The sequence below is a fragment of the Hemitrygon akajei genome, chromosome 23 (genome assembly GCF_048418815.1).
Source record: "Hemitrygon akajei chromosome 23, sHemAka1.3, whole genome shotgun sequence".
In the NCBI taxonomy this organism is placed as follows: domain Eukaryota; kingdom Metazoa; phylum Chordata; class Chondrichthyes; order Myliobatiformes; family Dasyatidae; genus Hemitrygon; species Hemitrygon akajei.
Genome location: NC_133146.1, coordinates 35,909,263 through 35,931,235, shown reverse-complemented (window position 1 = coordinate 35,931,235; position 21,973 = coordinate 35,909,263). Strand labels below are relative to the sequence as shown.

The following is a 21,973-nucleotide window of genomic DNA, read 5'->3' as shown; positions in this document are numbered from 1 at the left end:
ACGATTCACCTTTCACCCATGACATCTGGTTGTAGTCTTACCTAATTTCAGTGGAAGCTCTTGCTTGTATTTACCCTGTCTATACCCCTCATAATGTTGTATACCTCTATCAAATCTTCTCAGTCTTCTGCGATGGAGAAAATAAAGTCCCAAGCTATTCAACCTTTCCCCATAACTCAGGTCCAGAAGTCCCACAACATCCTTCTAAATTTTCTCTGCGTTCTTTCAATGTTATTGTCAGCTTTCCTGTAGGCAGCTCATCAAAACTAGACACGATGCTCCAAATTAGGCCTCACCAAAATCTCATACACCCTCAAATAACATTCCAACTCCTGTACTCAGTACATTGATTTATGAATGTCAATGGGCCCAAAGTTTTTGTTATAATGGTATTTACCTGTAACACCACTTGCAAGGAATATGGATCCATATTTCCAGATCAGTCTGTTCTACCATACACTTCAGTGCCTATCACTCTCCCTGTAAGACCCGCCATGGTTGGCATCCCAAAGTGCAACACCTCACACTTATCTGTATTATATTCCATCTGCCATTTGTCAGCCCATTTTTCCAGCTGGTTGAGATTCCTAGTCTTCCTCGCTCCCACTCCATGTCAAATCTTGCTGTCATTTGCAAATTTGCTGAACCAGTAAACCACACTATCATCCAGATTGTTGAAATAGGTAACAATAACAACAGACCCAACACCAATCCCTGCAGCACAATTCTTATCACAGGCCTCCAGTCAGAGAGACAAGCATCTACAACTAATCTCTGGCTTCTGCACAGCCAACTTCTAATCTTACTTATGACCTCATCTTGATTAGCAAGTGACTGAACATCTTTCATCACCCTTCCATTCAAGATGTTGTCAAATGTAGAAAACATCCACTACCTTGCTTTTATCAACTTTGCTGGTAACTTCCTGGAGAAACTCTACAAGATCGGTTAGATGTGGCTTATCATGCACAGAGCCTTGTTGACTCTCCCTTATCAGACACCATGCTTCCATTGAGCTTTTCAAACAAGTGATGGTGTCACATAATTAATCAGAGAGCAAGTCAGAGGTCAAGAAAGTAGGGGTGTCCTTTGATTGTAATCAAAGGAGACTTTAACACATGTCTAGACTGGGCAAATCAAACTTACTGTTGAATTGGATGATGAATTCATTGTATGTGTACAAGTTCCTTTTTGAAATCATTATGTTGAGAAATGAGTTATACACAGATCTATTTACAGTCTCATTTTGGTCAATTAGAAAATGATTATTAATAATTTTACAAATGAGCCTTTGAACAACAGTGACTAGATTGGAACAATGCATTAAACAATTTGAAGAGGAAACTTAATTTGTTCCAATAAAAGTCTTAAATTTGTCCAAAAAGTTTGAATTTTAGAGCAAGACCATGTAGAATGTAAAAATGTACCAGTTTCTTGGTTACATCGGAAACACTGATCAGATAAACTTGGATTTAATTTATTTATTTTTTGTGGTGTAATATATAATTGATGTAAAAAATTATATTGCACTAATCTTAACCGAACATTTATTGTATTTGTCATACTGTCAAGACACAGTCTTGACCAATTTGTTTCTTCAATTTTAATATTCAAATCACTTTCCCATTTTTGTCTTGACTTATGGACTCCTTGTTTAGTTGCCTGGTTTTGAATCAAATTATACATACAAGATATAAATTTTTTAATATTTCCTTTTTGAATTAAAATTTCTATTTAAAATTAAATTTAAAAAAAGTCTTAAAATTTCTATTTAAGACTTTTATTGGAACAAATTACGGGAATAAAACTTCCTCATAATCCAATATTACTTTTACTAGGTGATATTGAAGGGACAAAACCAAAACTCAAACTTAATAAATATCAGAAAGAATTTATAAAAATTGCGTTGGCTGTAGCCAAAAGGCTATTGCAATTACTTGGAAATCAGATACATATTTAAGTATAGATTGTTGGAAAAAAGAAATCTATGGCTGTATTCCATTAGAAAAAATTACTTATAACTTAAGAGATAAATATGAAACATTTTTGAAAATCTGGGGCCCTTATTTACAAAAGACAGGATTAAATATATAGGTGCTCTGAAGAGAAAATTAATGGCTACTTGGGGAAAGAAATAAATACATATACTAAAGTTATTAAGAACTCCATGGAGCATGTGGAGACCTTCCAACAACCACGCACTCTTTCTTTCTTTCTTTTCTTTCTTTCTTAATTTTTTTTATATAGGGAAGTTAGGGGGGAGGGATTAAGGGGAGGGGGGAAGGGTCACATATCCTTTTTTCTTCACTTGTAATCATTTAAAAATTTAATTAAATAAAATTTAGAAAAAAAAAAAGAAGAGGAAACTTGTCAGGACTTTTCATTTGGATGCGTTGGTTGTAATTTTATAAATTTAACTTTCTCTCCAGATTAAAATGAATGACCAAAGAAATGAACTAATCTTGATTTGTTCACAGGACTAGAAGTGTCACACTCTTTGTAATAAACACAGGGATTAGATATAGTTACAATTACATTGTTTTTTAAAATAACATATTCACAAGTAAAACCCTCATTCATAAACAGAATATATTTAGTACGAAATCCTACAGATCTGTCCTCCGATCCAGTAAAATCATTTCACCTTTCAAACATCATTATGGTCCTCCAGGGAAAGGCGTAGTTGACAAAGAGCACTGAGATATTCCTCATTGCCAGGATCAAACTGCAAGGCTTCTTCATAACATTCAACAGCTTTGGACTTGTTGTGAACCAGTTGATGCAGTAGCCCTTTGGCACCAAGGGCCATGCTGTCATGTGGATTCCTATAAAGTTTCTTATTTGCCCATTTCTCCAAATGCTCATACGCACTTTTCCATACCTTTGCGTGAATTTCAATCTTCAAAGCTTTCTTTAGCAATGTGATAGCTTCATCTTCAGATTTCCTCTGGAATAGATGAAATAAACCAGCCTTTAAATTTATTGTCTGCACATTTTCTGGGCGAGTGTCATCTAATTTTAGCAGATTACTGTAGATGTTGTCTGCTTTGGAATACTCTCCATTTCTAACACAGATGTCTGCAAAATCCAGTTGTGATTTAATGGCTGTCTTTGGACGATGCTCAAATGCCTTTCCAAAATGATACTTGCAATCACTGAACAAATCTGCTTTTTGTTGGAATTCTGGGTTCTGAGGATCCTTGCTCAGAGGATTGGCAATTAATTCAAGTAGTTTGATTTTGTAACACATGCCTATTTGGTCATGCAGGACGCTAGAATGTGGGGAAATTTCTAATGCTTTCTTCAACAACATGATTGCTTTTTCCACATCTTTTTCTTTTCGGTAAAATTTTGCAGCGTTGCGAAGCACTTTTGGATAATCAGAGGTTTTCTGCAATGCTTGTTCAACTAATTCATTTGCTTCTTTCTTTTGCTTCAGCTCCTGAAGTTTTAGAGCCAACAGAACCATGGCCAGCGAGTCATCGGGATCAAGCTCTAACACACGACGCAGATACTTCACTGACTGTCTCTGTTCACGATTCTCTTTGGTTCCAAAAATTGCTTCCAACCGAAATAGTACAGTGGCATATCCCATGTTCCATTGCACATTATCAGGATCTTCTTCCAGAGCCTTCTCAAAGCATTCCTTTGCCTCCTCATAATATCGAGCTGTAGATCTTAACAATGACCATCCCTTCTCCCCGTACACCTCGGGTATCATTGCTGTACAGCAAGGGCCATCACTGAGTGGTTTACAGATCATCTCCAGCTTGTCGAGATAGGACTGGGCCTCTGTCAGTTGTCCCATGTGGTAATGCACCCAGGCAAAGTTTCCATAGGTGATGATGCTTCTTCTTTCAAATTCATCTTTGTTGTCCTCCCTCAGAATCTTTTCAGCTTCCTTTAAGTTTTGAATTGCTTCTTCATAGTTGCCCTTCAGGCAGTTTACAAAAGCGAGTTGGTTGCAGGAGTGAGCTTTATACTTCAAATTTAGACTTACAGAATCTTGCAATCTGTACATCATATCTTCCAAGTCAATGGTTTCCTTTTGTGGGGCCCACGTGAAGTGACACTGAAGCTGATCGAGATTCTCTTTCAACAGATCTCTCGGTGTGTTGCTGTAAGAGAACAAAATTCATGAAAATGTGTCTTTGATCTTCAGTCTCTGAAACAGTCAGCAGATCTGTCTCGCTGGGTGCATTCCTCACCTCATGTCATTGTACTCAGTGTGGTAATGAGAATGAGGCAGGATTTCATAATGACAGGGTGCGCGTGCGTGCGTGTGTGCGTGTGTGTGCATGTGTGTGTAGATATGCCAGGCCTTGGCAATGGAACCTATTCTCCAGTCTATGTCTTGCTTCCTGAAATCACTCTGTTGGTAGTTTCAATGATATTACGTTTCACACATTCAGCCGCATTACAAATTAATCTCCTTCTTGGTTATGCGTCATGTGTTCCCAGTGGGAGTGGAGGAGGAAAATACAACAGAGTCGTTTAAATTGCTGTTAGCATGACACATGATTGTGTACAGAAAGGAGAAAGACGGATTCTGTGCAGACAGAAGGGCTTAGTTTAATTAGACATTTAATCACTTGCTTAATTAGTTCAACATGATAATGTGGGTTAGCTGCCTGTTCCTGTGCTGCACTGTTCTCCATTCTGCCTGTTCCTGTGCTGTACTGTTCCTCGTTCTGCCTGTTCCTGTGCTGTACTGTTCCCCGTTCTGCCTGTTCCTGTGCTGTACTGTTCCTCGTTCTGCCTGTTCCTGTGCTGTACTGTTCTCCGTTCTGCCTGTTCCTGTGCTGTACTGTTCTCCGTTCTGCCTGTTCCTGTGCTGTACTGTTCCTCGTTCTGCCTGTTCCTGTGCTGTACTGTTCTCCGTTCTGCCTGTTCCTGTGCTGTACTGTTCCTCGTTCTGCCTGTTCCTGTGCTGTACTGTTCTCCTTTCTGCCTGTTCCTGTGCTGTACTCTTCTCCATTCTGCCTGTTCCTGTGCTGTACTGTTCTCTGTTCTGCCTGTTACTGTGCTGTACTGTTCTCTGTTCTGTCTATTCCTGTGCTGTACTGTTCCTCGTTCTGCCTGTTCCTGTGCTGTACTGTTCCTCGTTCTGTCTGTTCCGGTGCTGTGCTCTACGGCCTTTAGAGAACTGATACAAATGGTCTGATGGCAGTGTTGATTGATCTGCCATGATAATATTCAATGGCAGGACATAACTTGAGGGTCCTGGTGCCTAGCACTGCATTGATTGGTTGTTTTTTTTTCTGTTGTGTTTAGTGTTCAATGTGGTTGTGAGGAATCACGATGGTAGGATTGAAGAAAGGGTATGTAAATCTCTGTGTATGCATGCATGTGCATGTGCACATCTGGGCTTAAGCTGATAAATATTCTAGATCTCTGCCACTAAGCCTGTTCTCTAATCATGTTGGTCCCCTCCCACCCCTGCCATTGGACCATGACCTCTCTCTGCGCTGGAGGAACTCTGAGGTGCTGTCCTCAAACTCAGCTGCGACACACATTCATTTTGATCATGAGTACACATTGTGCTGGTCTAAAAACTGTTGTCCGAACCCATGTCTCTACAGCAGACACAATTCCATTGAAGACCGGTATCAAACACAACCACGTCATTGCCTCAATTTTCTTTGCAGCACTGGTGAATGCCCTCTGCAACAAAATTTCCTTCAGATTCAAGATACTTTTTCAGAGCTAACATTAATTGCTTAACCTATTTCAATTTGTCTGAAGTACAACCACCTGAACCTCAGCAGTAACCTGCAATGTGCCAACACAGGCGGCTGCCTTCACAGGCCCAGTGGCCAAGCTGCAAGCCATGGGAAGCCAATAAATGCCTACAATTGCTGGAAATCTAAAATACAGAAAATTCTGGAAATATCCAGCAGGTTTGTAGGAAAAATCCGTTAGCAGGAACAGAGCTAATATTTCAGTTTGAACATCTTTTGTTAATGTCAGAAAGGAGAGAAAATTAGTTAGCTGAGCTTGCAGGCTGGGTAAAGTGAGAAGAGATGTAAAACTAGGTTGCTACGGGGTGACCTGATCAACGAGTGAAAGGGAGAGTTTAGAGAGCAAGATGTGCTGGATGTGGACTGTGCCTTTAAAAGAGAGAGAGAGAGGCGATAGGAAAACCGACTGCAGAACTGTTGCTTGCTTCTGGGTTGCCATGGTGAAGAGAGGTGGAGTTATTTGATGGACAGTTCGATGTTATGGTTTGCTTCGCAGCATGTTTTATTTAAGCAAAGTCAGACGACTTTCTCCAGACACACACAGTGGAACCTTTGAGAGCCCACATGGGTTGTTTGAGGATCGATCAGTGGCTATCACGGTGTGTAGAAGGGTGACCTTGTGGAGGCTACCGGTGTGTTTACCCGTGCCTGGGTGCGGTTCCTTTTCTGATGAGCTACGTTTGTGTAACTTGAGAGTGGTTCGGAGCTGACGATGGAAGACAGCGGCACCAGTTTATTTGTTCTTCTCCTATGGTGGATTTTATCTTGATTTGCAAATACCCCTCTCTCTCAACAACAACTTTGTGCATTGTACTGAACTCTGTTACCTTACCATCGTAAGACTTTAAATTTTCCACCCGAATTTGAATGAGTTTGGGAATTATATTTACACACATATATGTATAACATCGCTAACTTTTGAATTACCTGGTTTAAGTTACTGTGTTAAGTAGTTACTACGTAATAAATAGAGTTTAACATCAAAATCAAATTCTAGGTGTGTTCTATTGCTGCTGATACTTTTACAGGGTTGCGTGTACGTGACAAAGAATGTAAACAAAAAAAAAGTCAAAGGATGTGGTGTTGTGAAAATGCTTAGCTGGAGCAGTCCAGAGGGAAATAAAAACGAAAACGCAAAATAAACAAGGTGGATTAATATCACAGATAGATGACAGATGCAGGAAAATTATATTTGAACATTATTTTCCACTGAGGTTGGGTGGGACTACAACCAGAGCTCATGGGTAAAGGGTGAGAGCTTAAATGTTTAAGAGGAGCATGAGGGGAAACTTCTTCACTCAGAGGGCTGTGAGATTGTTGAAGGAGCTGCCAGCACGAGTGGTGCACGTGAGCTCGATTTCAACGTTTAAGAGAAGTTTGGATAGGTACGTAGATGGTAGGGGTATGGAGGGATATGGTAACAGTGTAGGTCGATGACAGAGGCCAGTTTAAATTGGTTGGCATATACTAGATGGGCCAAAGGGCCTGTATCTGTGCTGTACCTTTTTGTGACTCTAACATCAAGAAGTCAAAGTCAGCATAAAATAAACTTAACTAGCTTATCCCTGCTGCCCAATATGCTTCAAAGACTGTATATTAGCCAGTTCCTGGCGCTGCAAAGATTACACCATATGCTTTTTGCAAAGTCATCCAGACTCATTGAAAGAATAAACTAATAAACACCAAAGTCCCCTCCCAGGCTAAAATCCCCATCCTTGAAGCTGCATGACCATTCATGACTCCTGAAGGCTTCATGTTATTCTGAGCTTTATCAAGAGAAAATCTTTCCAGGTGGGAAGAGAGAAAGGAGACACAAGAAACTGCAGATGCTGGAATCTGAAACTGCTGGCAGAGGTCAGTGGGTTGAGCAGGTCCTCTGGAAGTACACACTACAGTCCTGACGCTGGAGTTTGATCCGAGCTATCAACAATAGTTTTCCGCCTACAGATGGTGTCTGACTGGATTGTGTCAGTGTTGCAGACAGAAAGGTTCAGGGAAATGTTAAAAGTCTTCCTGAAAGCTTGCAACTCTCCACTAACTTTTGGGAACTTCTGGGCCAACAGCCTCAACACAGGAGAACTCAGGATACACTGTGGAACACACTAAACCCTAGTGCCAGTTACGGAAGGAGCATAGAGAGTGAAATCAAGTCTTCCTTAATCCCGAGGAGACTGCCCAAGAGGAAACATATATTTGACATTAAAACATATTTTGTTACAATGCTCTACAGGAAAACATATACACAGAAAGAGTAACAGTGTTCTTTACCTCATTTTCTTGATTGAAGGAAGCACCTCAAATTCCTTTTACACTTCTAATGTCGAGCTAATAAAGAAGGTAATCAAAGCTTTGAAATTTTCCAGCTCAATTACTTGTAAGTTGTTTCTTTAGTGTTAAGAGAATTGACACTGAAAGTGAAACTCAGATGTACCTTCCTTCCTTATATCCAACGTCAGTGTGCAGGCTGACTCAAAATTACCTGAGCCAATGATAATCACAGCCTAGTTTCACAACAAACAAAGCTCAAGCTGATTGATTCACCTGAATACGACCTGGTAGTTTTGGTCTTTTGAATCTACATTTGCTTCAACAATTTTACACTGATAATAAATTTCTCTTTGTAAGGCTATGTAGGAGCCATGTATCTATTTTGTGCCTGTATTGTGTTTCGCATTTACTATGAGTAATGTGTGGGTTGGGGCATGTTAGAAGCGAACAGCACAATTGCATATTCACGTTTTGTCTTTGGTCAGTTTAGTCAAGTTAGAAGCTGCCCGATTTATACTTTTTTGTTGAATGTTGAAGGTCACTTGGATGCTCTTAAATGTGCTAATTTGAATACTTAAGCCAATGCTTGAGATCGTTAGCATTGCTATTATAATATTGTTAACCCGCTTAGTATCCTTGTATCGCTAGTTTTAGTGTTTCATTAGTTTTTTTTATCGTTGCACTCTGCATTCGTTAAGATTTCTAGAAGGATAGCTGGAACATTGTAGCTTTGACGGTCTCAGAGCCGTGAAGGTTTCCTGGTTATTTGGAGGCATCTCTGGTAGTTGAAATCTGTGTGCAGTGGCTTCAGGGTGCAGGATCAGAGGTATCAGGAGCATATAGTAAATGTTAGGGCGCTTTCAAGTTTAATCATCAATTGAGTAAGTTTTACGAGATATCTGTGTAGATTTAAAGCATTTGGATGGAGCTTTCCGTGTTAGTTCAGGTGCTGAGTGAACCATCTGGGAGGGCCCCACTATCCCCATTGTCTAGGTGTATTTGGGAAGCCTGTTAGTAAACCAACCATCTAAAAAGAAATGTAACTCCCTTATCTGGCACAGCTTGCATGTATATGAAAAGATGTTCAGAAACCACAGCACTGATTCTGCACAATGGTCTTTGGTGCAATCAATCTGAGGTAAGGGGGCTTCCATGCGTTGCGTCTGTGCGAGACTCTCAGCAGTTGGCTTTTGCTTCAAGTTTGCAATACTGGGGCAAGTCAGGTAAATCAGTGGTGTGTCATCAGACAGTATTGGTGAGGGGGAGGCGGGGAGATTGTGTAGAAGGTGCCACCACCCGCAGCAGCTCGAGCTGTGTATTTTTTGTGCCTGGTCCGTAGGCGTGGTGCCTTCAGGAGGCTGGGAAATTTGTGTGTGGCACGTTCAGAGTGGAGACCACATTGCAGTTTAAGTGTGAGCCGGCAGGGCAACATGGTGCTGGTAAGGACGACTAAAAGTAGGTAAATGCTTGTCAGGAATCCACTGCACTAAACTCCCTCTGGAGCAGACACTTCTTCTACACTGTTCTTTTGAGATTACAGGTCCTCAGAAAAGTTTAGTCAGAACTAAGCACTGCGGAAGAGAGGATTGCACCCATCATGGTTCCCCATGGTCGGCTCATCCACTACGTCATGCTGAATGGGATCTAAGAAAGTTTGATCCATATTCTGGGACCAATGCTCTTTGTGAATTTTATAAGTGACCTTGGTGAATAAGTGAAGGTGTGGATTAATAAATCTATACTTGTACTTCTTCCTTCTTACTCTGACTTTTTAATCTTTTTTTCCCACTCCTGATGAAGGGTCTTGGTCCAAAATTTTGACATTTTATTCTTTCCATAGACGCTGCTTGGCCTGCTGAGTTCCACCAGCATTTTGTGTGCATGTTCCTTGTATTTCCAGTATCTGCAGATTTTCTCCTGTTTGTAATTTTCCAGAGATATAGGATGATGCACCATCAATAACTCACGCTGAGACTTAGGAAGTGAGATATCGGCTTTTATTGACTGGAAGAATAAACAGCACTACATCCTGGGGAAAATGAGGGAGAGCAGCAGCCCACAGTCGCCTTTATACAGGGGTCTGTGGGAGGAGCCACAGGAGCAGTCAGCAGGGTCTGTGGGAGGAGCCACAGGAGCAGTCAGACAGGTATATCTAGTTCACCACATTCACCCCCCCTTTGTTTAAAAAAAATCCCCAAGTATATTTACAGGTTAAGTCTATCAGGTGGTCGAATCGTTCGCTGCGATCTACGTAGCTCCGGCTGCAATTGCACAGGTGCCGGAGGTGGTGATGGCACAGGTGCCGGAGGTGGTGTTTGCACCGGAGGCGGAGAGTGGGTTGGTTCTGTCCCAACCGGAGGTGTCAGGGATCCCTCGCGTGTGAGCGAGGTCCCTGGAATAGACGCGTACGAGATGCCCGGTACATGAGCGTCGTGAGGAGTCAGGGTGTGGCACGGTGCGTGCGGTGTCACCTCGGGTACAGGGTGCATAGTTACCGTGGAATGTTCGGGGTAGTGGTCTACTGCTCCGGCGGGTGCCAGGTCGTGGACAGAGACCGTGTCCTCCCGCCCATCAGGCAAGACCACGTAGGCATACTGGGGATTAGCATGCAGGAGGTGAACCCTCTCGACCAGCGGTGAGTACTTATTACTCCTCGCATGTTTACGTAGCAGCACTGGCCCCGGGGACGTCAGCCAAACTGGTAGGGTGGTCCCACTGACAGACTTCCTGGGAAAAGAGAATAGGCGTTCGTGAGGGGTGGCATTAGTGGACGTACACAACAGGGAGCAGATAGAGTGGAGTGCCTCAGGGAGGACCTCCTGCCATCGGGAGACCGGCAACCCTTTTGACTTCCACACTGTGGCATTCTCCCTCTCCACCTGGCCATTCCCCCGGGGATTATAACTTGTGGTTCGACTAGTAGCAATGCCCCTAGCTAGCAGGAACCGGCGCAACTCGTCACTCATAAAGGAGGACCCTCTATCACTGTGGACATAGCAGGGATATCCGAACAGAGTGAAGAGCTGGCAGGGCTTTTATGACCGACGTGGTAGTAGTGTCGGGGCAGGGAACGGCAAAGGGGAATCGCGAGTACTCGTCAATAATACTGAGAAAATAGACATTGCGGTCAGTGGAGGGAAGGGGGCCCTTAAAGTCAACACTCAGTCGCTCAAAAGGGCGGGTGGCCTTGACAAGCTGCGCAGTGTCAGGACGGTAGAAGTGCGGTTTGCACTCAGCGCAGATCTGGCAGTCCCTGGTCATCGTCCTGATGTCCTCCAGGGAGTACGGCAGGTTCCGGGCTTTAATGAAATGGTAAAATCGGGTGACCCCCGGATGGCAAAGTTGGGCATGAACGGCATACAGCTGGTCGAGCTGGGCACTAGCACACGTTCCCCGGGATAGGGCATCAGAGGGTTCATTGAGCCCGCCAGGCCGGTATAGGATATCATAATTGTAGGTGGAGAGTTCTATTCTCCACCGCAAAATTTTATCAGTTTTTATCTTGCCCCGCTGTTGGTTGCTGAACATGAACGCAGCCGAGCGCTGGTCGGTCAGCAAGGTGAACCTTTTGCCGGCGAGATAGAGCCTCCAGTGCCTAATAGCTTCCACTATGGCCTGGGCTTCTTTCTCCACCGTGGAGTGCCGAAGTTCAGAGCCTTGAAGGGTACGAGAAAAAAAACGCCACTGGTCTGCCTTCCTGATTGAGGGTAGCAGCCAGCGCGACGTCAGAGGCGTCACTCTCTACTTGGAAGGGAATGGTCTCATCCACCGCATGCATTGTTGCTTTGGCAATGTCCCCTTTAATGCAGCTGAAGGCCGCACGGGCCTCGGCAGAGAGGGGAAAAGTGGTAGACCTGACCAGGGGGTGGGCCTTGTCTGCGTAATGGGGGACCCATTGGGCGTAATAGGAAAAAAAAACCCAGGCACCGCCGGAGGGCCTTGAGAGTGGTGGGAAGAGGGAGTTCTAACAGGGGGCGCAGTGTATGTGCGTGTGGTAACGGAGTATATGGCGAAGTCCCACCAAACTGAGGATTCCTGACAGTGAGTGGTGGGAGGGGCCCATCATATGCCATAGTCACACTTTTGAGATGGCTCTGGAAGTCGAGCCCCAACAGCACAGGTGCGCACAGTCGAGGCATGACCAGGAACGCAAAGTTCCCATATTCTGTGCCCTGCACCACAAATGTCGCTACACAACCCACCTGGATGTCTGTGGAATGCGACCCAGAAGCCAAGGTGATCTTCTGACGTGCCGGCCGTGTCACGAGTCCACAGCGTTTCACTGTGGCCGGGTCAATAAAACTCTCAGTGCTGCCCGTGTCAAACAGGCAGCTAGTCCTGTGCCCCTCCACCAGGATGTCCATCATCGACCTGGCGAGCTGGTGCGGAGCGCTTTGATCGAGGGTCACGGTAGCCAGCGTTGAACGGGGCGAGTCGGGGGCGGGGCCTCGTGACGCCGGCAAAGATGGCAGCTCACATCCGGGCATGCGAGATGGCGAGTCGGGGGCGGGGCCTGGTGACGCCGGCAAAGATGGTTGTCCACATCCGGGCATGCAAAATGGCGGCCCCCAGGTCTCAGACGCAGTGCTGCTCGACCCCGGGCGCGGTTTAGACTTACAGACCTTGGCGAAATGGCCCTTCTTCCCGCAGCTGGAACAAGTCACTTCGCGAGCCGGACAGCTGTTTCTGGAATGTTTCTGAAGCCCACAAAAGTAACAGAGTTTTATGCCCGGCGAATTCGAGGAGTTCATGATACCGCGACTGGCAGCGGCGTTGGCGAATTCACTCGGAACCGGGGAATCGCGCGGCTGGACCGCTTCGGTGTACAGCTGCGCAGCCTCCAACGTATCGGCCGTCTCTATCGCTGAGCGTAAGGTAAGATCAGCTTTTTCCAGCAGCCGCTGGCGTAAATACACTGACTGGACTCCAGTCACAAAAGCGTCTCGGACCAAGAGTTCCGTATGCTGTTCTGCTGTGAGCGTTTGGCAGTCACAAGTCCGCATGAGTGCCTGTAGAGCTCGGAGAAATTCAGCAGTCGACTCCGTAGGCCGCTGTTTTCGTGTTGCCAAGCGGTGCCGGGCATAAATTGCGTTTACCGGCCGCAGGTACTGTCTTTTGAGGGCGGCAAGCGCCCCGTCGTAGGTCGAGAGGTCCCTGATGAATGAATAAACTTTTGGGGCGACCCTCGAGAGGAGAAGTCTGAGCCTAACAGCTGAGTCTGTGGCACGAACCTCCTCCAAGTATGATTGGAAGCATACAAGCCAGTGTTCAAAGGCAAGAGCTGCCTCAGGGTCCTGGGGGTCCAAATCCAAACATTCCGGGCGTAAAACGGTTTCCATGTTTTATTCTTCCAGTCAATAAAATTGATGCACCATCAATAACTCACGCTGAGACTTAGGAAGTGAGATATCGGCTTTTATTGACTGGAAGAATAAACAGCACTACATCCTGGGGAAAATGAGGGAGAGCAGCAGCCCACAGTCGCCTTTATACAGGGGTCTGTGGGAGGAGCCACAGGAGCAGTCAGCAGGGTCTGTGGGAGGAGCCACAGGAGCAGTCAGCAGGGTCTGTGGGAGGAGCCACAGGAGCAGTCAGACAGGTATATCTAGTTCACCACATAGGAGCAGTGAAGGGAACTCAGCCATGGGAAAACAAAAGAGTAAGGAGAAGTTAGAACAGCAGAAATGGAAGATAAAAACAACATCCAACAGAAAGGGAGTTTAAAGCAGGGCAAAGTGTCAAATAACAAACCTGGAGATATTGTGGCTGAAGGTTCAGAGAATTCACAACAACTTCTATGAATTTCTGGCACAAGAAATTGATCCGGTGTGAACCAGTTACTGAAGGATAGAGTCATAGAACACTTCAGCACAGAAACATGAACTTAGTGTGTGCCGAAACATTAATCAGCCTTGTCCCATCGACCTGCAACCCGGCCATAGCCTGCTGACCCACCCCATTCCTGCTCCTATCAAGATTTCTCTTAAATGTTGAAACTGACCACTTGTGCTGGCAGCTCCTTCCATGCTCCCACCAACATCTGAACGAAGAGATCCCCCCTCATGTTCCCTTTGTCATTTCACATGTCCCCTTTTACATTTCACGATTCACCTTTCACCCATGACATCTGGTTGTAGTCTTACCTAATTTCAGTGGAAGCTCTTGCTTGTATTTACCCTGTCTATACCCCTCATAATGTTGTATACCTCTATCAAATCTTCTCAGTCTTCTGCGATGGAGAAAATAAAGTCCCAAGCTATTCAACCTTTCCCCATAACTCAGGTCCAGAAGTCCCACAACATCCTTCTAAATTTTCTCTGTGTCCAATCAATCTTATTGTCATCTTTCCTGTAGGCAGCTCATCAAAACTAGACACGATGCTCCAAATTAGGCCTCACCAAAATCTCATACACCCTCAAATAACATTCCAACTCCTGTACTCAGTACATTGATTTATGAATGTCAATGGGCCCAAAGTTTTTGTTATAATGGTATTTACCTGTAACACCACTTGCAAGGAATATGGATCCATATTTCCAGATCAGTCTGTTCTACCATACACTTCAGTGCCTATCACTCTCCCTGTAAGACCTGCCATGGTTGGCATCCCAAAGTGCAACACCTCACACTTATCTGTATTATATTCCATCTGCCATTTGTCAGCCCATTTTTCCAGCTGGTTGAGATTCCTAGTCTTCCTCGCTCCCACTCCATGTCAAATCTTGCTGTCATTTGCAAATTTGCTGAACCAGTAAACCACACTATCATCCAGATTGTTGAAATAGGTAACAATAACAACAGACCCAACACCAATCCCTGCAGCACAATTCTTATCACAGGCCTCCAGTCAGAGAGACAAGCATCTACAACTAATCTCTGGCTTCTGCACAGCCAACTTCTAATCTTACTTATGACCTCATCTTGATTAGCAAGTGACTGAACATCTTTCATCACCCTTCCATTCAAGATGTTGTCAAATGTAGAAAACATCCACTACCTTGCTTTTATCAACTTTGCTGGTAACTTCCTGGAGAAACTCTACAAGATCGGTTAGATGTGGCTTATCATGCACAGAGCCTTGTTGACTCTCCCTTATCAGACACCATGCTTCCATTGAGCTTTTCAAACAAGTGATGGTGTCACATAATTAATCAGAGAGCAAGTCAGAGGTCAAGAAAGTAGGGGTGTCCTTTGATTGTAATCAAAGGAGACTTTAACACATGTCTAGACTGGGCAAATCAAACTTACTGTTGAATTGGATGATGAATTCATTGTATGTGTACAAGTTCCTTTTTGAAATCATTATGTTGAGAAATGAGTTATACACAGATCTATTTACAGTCTCATTTTGGTCAATTAGAAAATGATTATTAATAATTTTACAAATGAGCCTTTGAACAACAGTGACTAGATTGGAACAATGCATTAAACAATTTGAAGAGGAAACTTGTCAGGACTTTTCATTTGGATGCGTTGGTTGTAATTTTATAAATTTAACTTTCTCTCCAGATTAAAATGAATGTCCAAAGAAATGAACTAACCTTAATTTGTTCACAGGACTAGAAGTGTCACACTCTTTGTAATAAACACAGGGATTAGATATAGTTACAATTACATTGTTTTTTAAAATAACATATTCACAAGTAAAACCCTCATTCATAAACAGAATATATTTAGTACGAAATCCTACAGATCTGTCCTCCGATCCAGTAAAATCATTTCACCTTTCAAACATCATTATGGTCCTCCAGGGAAAGGCGTAGTTGACAAAGAGCACTGAGATATTCCTCATTGCCAGGATCAAACTGCAAGGCTTCTTCATAACATTCAACAGCTTTGGACTTGTTGTGAACCAGTTGATGCAGTAGCCCTTTGGCACCAAGGGCCATGCTGTCATGTGGATTCCTATAAAGTTTCTTATTTGCCCATTTCTCCAAATGCTCATACGCACTTTTCCATACCTTTGCGTGAATTTCAATCTTCAAAGCTTTCTTTAGCAATGTGATAGCTTCATCTTCAGATTTCCTCTGGAATAGATGAAATAAACCAGCCTTTAAATTTATTGTCTGCACATTTTCTGGGCGAGTGTCATCTAATTTTAGCAGATTACTGTAGATGTTGTCTGCTTTGGAATACTCTCCATTTCTAACACAGATGTCTGCAAAATCCAGTTGTGATTTAATGGCTGTCTTTGGACGATGCTCAAATGCCTTTCCAAAATGATACTTGCAATCTCTGAACAAATCTGCTTTTTGTTGGAATTCTGGGTTCTGAGGATCCTTGCTCAGAGGATTGGCAATTAATTCAAGTAGTTTGATTTTGTAACACATGCCTATTTGGTCATGCAGGACGCTTGAATGTGGGGAAATTTCTAATGCTTTCTTCAACAACATGATTGCTTTTTCCACATCTTTTTCTTTTCGGTAAAATTTTGCAGCGTTGCGAAGCACTTTTGGATAATCAGAGGTTTTCTGCAATGCTTGTTCAACTAATTCATTTGCTTCTTTCTTTTGCTTCAGCTCCTGAAGTTTTAGAGCCAACAGAACCATGGCCAGCGAGTCATCGGGATCAAGCTCTAACACACGACGCAGATACTTCACTGACTGTCTCTGTTCACGATTCTCTTTGGTTCCAAAAATTGCTTCCAACCGAAATAGTACAGTGGCATATCCCATGTTCCATTGCACATTATCAGGATCTTCTTCCAGAGCCTTCTCAAAGCATTCCTTTGCCTCCTCAAAAAATCGAGCTGTAGATCTTAACAATGACCATCCCTTCTCCCCGTACACCTCGGGTATCATTGCTGTACAGCAAGGGCCATCACTGAGTGGTTTACAGATCATCTCCAGCTTGTCGAGATAGGACTGGGCCTCTGTCAGTTGTCCCATGTGGTAATGCACCCAGGCAAAGTTTCCATAGGTGATGATGCTTCTTCTTTCAAATTCATCTTTGTTGTCCTCCCTCAGAATCTTTTCAGCTTCCTTTAAGTTTTGAATTGCTTCTTCATAGTTGCCCTTCAGGCAGTTTACAAAAGCGAGTTGGTTGCAGGAGTGAGCTTTATACTTCAAATTTAGACTTACAGAATCTTGCAATCTGTACATCATATCTTCCAAGTCAATGGTTTCCTTTTGTGGGGCCCACGTGAAGTGACACTGAAGCTGATCGAGATTCTCTTTCAACAGATCTCTCGGTGTGTTGCTGTAAGAGAACAAAATTCATGAAAATGTGTCTTTGATCTTCAGTCTCTGAAACAGTCAGCAGATCTGTCTCGCTGGGTGCATTCCTCACCTCATGTCATTGTACTCAGTGTGGTAATGAGAATGAGGCAGGATTTCATAATGACAGGGTGCGCGTGCGTGCGTGTGTGCGTGTGTGTGCATGTGTGTGTAGATATGCCAGGACTTGGCAATGGAACCTATTCTCCAGTCTATGTCTTGCTTCCTGAAATCACTCTGTTGGTAGTTTCAATGATATTACGTTTCACACATTCAGCCGCATTACAAATTAATCGCCTTCTTGGTTATGCGTCATGTGTTCCCAGTGGGAGTGGAGGAGGAAAATACAACAGAGTCGTTTAAATTGCTGTTAGCTTGACACATGATTGTGTACAGAAAGGAGAAAGACGGATTCTGTGCAGACAGAAGGGCTTAGTTTAATTAGACATTTAATCACTTGCTTAATTAGTTCAACATGATAATGTGGGTTAGCTGCCTGTTCCTGTGCTGCACTGTTCTCCATTCTGCCTGTTCCTGTGCTGTACTGTTCCTCGTTCTGCCTGTTCCTGTGCTGTACTGTTCTCCGTTCTGCCTGTTCCTGTGCTGTACTGTTCTCCGTTCTGCCTGTTCCTGTGCTGTACTGTTCCTCGTTCTGCCTGTTCCTGTGCTGTACTGTTCTCCGTTCTGCCTGTTCCTGTGCTGTACTGTTCCTCGTTCTGCCTGTTCCTGTGCTGTACTGTTCTCCATTCTGCCTGTTCCTGTGCTGTACTGTTCTCTGTTCTGCCTGTTACTGTGCTGTACTGTTCTCTGTTCTGTCTATTCCTGTGCTGTACTGTTCCTCGTACTGCCTGTTCCTGTGCTGTACTGTTCCTCGTTCTGCCTGTTCCGTTGCTGTGCTGTACGGCCTTTAGAGAACTGATACAAATGGTCTGATGGCAGTGTTGATTGATCTGCCATGATAATATTCAATGGCAGGACATAACTTGAGGGTCCTGGTGCCTAGCACTGCATTGATTGGTTGTTTTTTTTTCTGTTGTGTTTAGTGTTCAATATGGTTGTGAGGAATCACGATGGTAGGATTGAAGAAAGGGTATGTAAATCTCTGTGTATGCATGCATGTGCATGTGCACATCTGGGCTTAAGCTGATAAATATTCTAGATCTCTGCCGCTAAGCCTGTTCTCTAATCATGTTGGCTCCCTCTCACCTCTGCCATTGGACCATGACCTCTCTCTGCGCTGGAGGAACTCTGAGGTGCCGTCCTCAAACTCAGCTGCGACACACATTCATTTTGATCATGAGTACACATTGGGCTGGTCTAAAAACTGTTGTCCGAACCCATGTCTCTACAGCAGACACAATTCCATTGAAGACCGGTATCAAACACAACCACGTCATTGCCTCAATTTTCTTTGCAGCACTGGTGAATGCCCTCTGCAACAAAATTTCCTTCAGATTCAAGATACTTTTTCAGAGCTAACATTAATTGCTTAACCTATTTCAATTTGTCTGAAGTACAACCACCTGAACCTCAGCAGTAACCTGCAATGTGCCAACACAGGCGGCTGCCTTCACAGACCCAGTGGCCAAGCTGCAAGCCATGGGAAGCCAATAAATGCCTACCATTGCTGGAAATCTAAAATACAGAAAATTCTGGAAATATCCAGCAGGTTTGTAGGAAAAATCCGTTAGCAGGAACAGAGCTAATATTTCAGTTTGAACATCTTTTGTTAGTGTCAGAAAGGAGAGAAAATTAGTTAGCTGAGCTTGCAGGCTGGGTAAAGTGAGAAGAGATGTAAAACTAGGTTGCTACGGGGTAACCTGATCAATGAGTGAAAGGGAGAGTTTCGAGAGCAAGATGTGCTGGATGTGGACTGTGCCTTTAAAAGAGAGAGAGAGAGAGAGGCGATAGGAAAACCGACTGCAGAACTGTTGCTTGCTTCTGGGTTGCCATGGTGAAGAGAGGTGGAGTTATTTGATGGACAGTTCGATGTTATGGTTTGCTTCGCAGCATGTTTTATTTAAGCAAAGTCAGACAACTTTCTCCAGACACACACAGTGGAACCTTTGAGAGCCCACATGGGTGGGTTGAGGATCGATCAGTGGCTATCATGGTGTGTAGAAGGGTGACCTTGTGGAGGCTACCGGTGTGTTTACCCGTGCCTGGGTGCGGTCCCTTTTCTGATAAGCTACGTTTGTGTAACTTAAGAGTGGTTCGGAGCTGACGACGGAAGACAGCGGCACCAGTTTATTTGTTCTTCTCCTATGGTGGATTTTATCTTGATTTGCAAATACCCCTCTCTCTCAACAACAACTTTGTGCATTGTACTGAACTCTGTTACCTTACCATCGTAAGACTTTAAATTTTCCACCCGAATTTGAATGAGTTTGGGAATTATATTTACACACATATATGTATAACATCGCTAACTTTTGAATTACCTGGTTTAAGTTACTGTGTTAAGTAGTTACTACGTAATAAATAGAGTTTAACTTCAAAATCAAATTCTAGGTGTGTTCTATTGCTGCTGATACTTTTACAGGGTTGCGTGTACGTGACAAAGAATGTAAACAAAAAAAAAGTCAAAGGATGTGGTGTTGTGAAAATGCTTAGCTGGAGCAGTCCAGAGGGAAATAAAAAGGAAAACGCAAAATAAACAAGGTGGATTAATATCACAGATAGATGACAGACGCAGGAAAATTATGTTTGAACGTTATTTTCCACTGAGGTTGGGTGGGACTACAACCAGAGCTCATGGGTAAAGGGTGAGAGCTTAAATGTTTAAGAGGAGCATGAGGGGAAACTTCTTCACTCAGAGGGCTGTGAGATTGTTGAACGAGCTGCCAGCACAAGTGGTGTACGTGAGCTCGATTTCAACGTTTAAGAGAAGTTTGGATAGGTACGTAGATGGTAGGGATATGGTAACAGTGCAGGTCGATGACAGAGGCCAGTTTAAATTGGTTGGCATATACTAGATGGGCCAAAGGGCCTGTATCTGTGCTGTACTTTTTTGTGACTCTAACATCAAGAAGTCAAAGTCAGCATAAAATAAATTTAACTAGCTTATCCCTGCTGCCCAATATGCTTCAAAGACTGTATATTAGCCAGTTCCTGGCGCTGTAAAGATTACACCATATGCTCTTTGCAAAGTCATCCAGACTCATTGAAAGAATAAACTAATAAACACCAAAGTCCCCTCCCAGGCTAAAATCCCCATCCTTGAAGCTGCATGACCATTCATGACTCCTGAAGGCTTCATGTTATTCTGAGCTTTATCAAGAGAAAATCTTTCCAGGTGGGAAGAGAGAAAGGAGACACAAGAAACTGCAGATGCTGGAATCTGAAACTGCTGGCAGAGGTCAGTGGGTTGAGCAGGTCCTCTGGAAGTACACACTACAGTCCTGACGCCGGAGTTTGATCCGAGCTATCAACAATAGTTTTCCGCCTACAGATGGTGTCTGACTGGATTGTGTCAGTGTTGCAGACAGAAAGGTTCAGGGAAATGTTAAAAGTCTTCCTGAAAGCTTGCAACTCTCCAGTAACTTTTGGGAACTTCTGGGCCAACAGTCTCAACACAGGAGAACTCAGGATACACTGTGGAACACACTAAACCCTAGTGCCAGTTACGGAAGGAGCATAGAGAGTGAAATCAAGTCTTCCTTAATCCCGAGGAGACTGCCCAAGAGGAAACATATATTTGACATTAAAACATAATTCATTACAATGCTTTACAGGAAAACATATACACAGAAAGAGTAACAGTGTTCTTTACCTCATTTTCTTGATTGAAGGAACCACCTCAAATTCCTTTTACACTTCTAATGTCGAGCTAATAAAGAAGGTAATCAAAGCTTTGAAATTTTCCAGCTCAATTACTTGTAAGTTGTTTCTTTAGTGATAAGAGAATTGACACTTAAAGTGAAACTCAGATGTACCTTTCTTCCTTATATCCAACGTCAGTGCGCAGGCTGACTCAAAATTACCTGAGCCAATGATAATCACAGCCTGGTTTCACAACAAACAAAGCTCAAGCTGATTGATTCACCTGAATACGACCTGGTAGTTTTGGTCTTTTGAATCTACATTTGCTTCAACAATTTTACACTGATAATAAATTTCTCTTTGTAAGGCTATGTAGGAGCCATGTATCTATTTTGTGCCTGTATTGTGTTTCGCATTTACTATGAGTAATGTGTGGGTTGGGGCATGTTAGAAGCGAACAGCACAATTGCATATTCACGTTTTGTCTTTGGTCAGTTTAGTCAAGTTAGAAGCCGCCCGATTGATATTTTTTTGTTGAATGTTGAAGGTCACTTGGATGCTCTTAAATGTGCTAATTTGAATGCTTAAGTCAATGCTTGAGATCGTTAACATTGCTATTATAACATTGTTAACCCGCTTAGTATCCTTGTATCGCTAGTTTTAGTGTTTCATTAGTTTTTTTTATCGTTGCACTCTGCATTCGTTAAGATTTCTAGAAGGATAGCTGGAACATCGTAGCTTTGACGGTCTCAGAGCCGTGAAGGTTTCCTGGTTATTTGGAGGCATCTCTGGTAGTTGAAATCTGTGTGCAGTGGCTTCAGGGTGCAGGATCAGAGGTATCAGGAGCATATAGTAAATGTTAGGGCGCTTTCAAGTTTAATCATCAATTGAGTAAGTTTTACGAGATATCTGTGTAGATTTAAAGCATTTGGATGGAGCTTTCCGTGTTAGTTCAGGTGCTGAGTGAACCATCTGGGAGGGCCCCAC

The 21,973-nt window shown here is 43.5% G+C and overlaps 2 protein-coding genes across 2 annotated transcripts; both read right to left on the bottom strand.

Moving 5' to 3' along the window:
* Positions 1–1,482: 1,482 nt before the first annotated feature.
* On the bottom strand, positions 1,483–8,160 carry LOC140715345 (interferon-induced protein with tetratricopeptide repeats 5-like). Its single transcript, XM_073027398.1, has 2 exons — positions 8,010–8,160; positions 1,483–4,118 (listed from the first exon to the last, which is right to left on the bottom strand). Exons 1-2 carry the CDS (start codon positions 8,012–8,014, stop codon positions 2,648–2,650), a joined length of 1,476 nt encoding a protein of 491 aa, XP_072883499.1. The 5' UTR covers positions 8,015–8,160; the 3' UTR covers positions 1,483–2,647.
* Positions 8,161–12,688: 4,528 nt separating this feature from the next.
* Positions 12,689–21,127, bottom strand: LOC140715344 (interferon-induced protein with tetratricopeptide repeats 5-like). The gene is made up of 2 exons (XM_073027397.1): positions 20,997–21,127; positions 12,689–17,207 (listed from the first exon to the last, which is right to left on the bottom strand). The coding sequence occupies exons 1-2, from the start codon at positions 20,999–21,001 to the stop codon at positions 15,737–15,739; spliced, it is 1,476 nt and encodes a 491-aa protein (XP_072883498.1). The 5' UTR covers positions 21,002–21,127; the 3' UTR covers positions 12,689–15,736.
* Between the last annotated feature and the right edge of the window lie 846 nt (positions 21,128–21,973).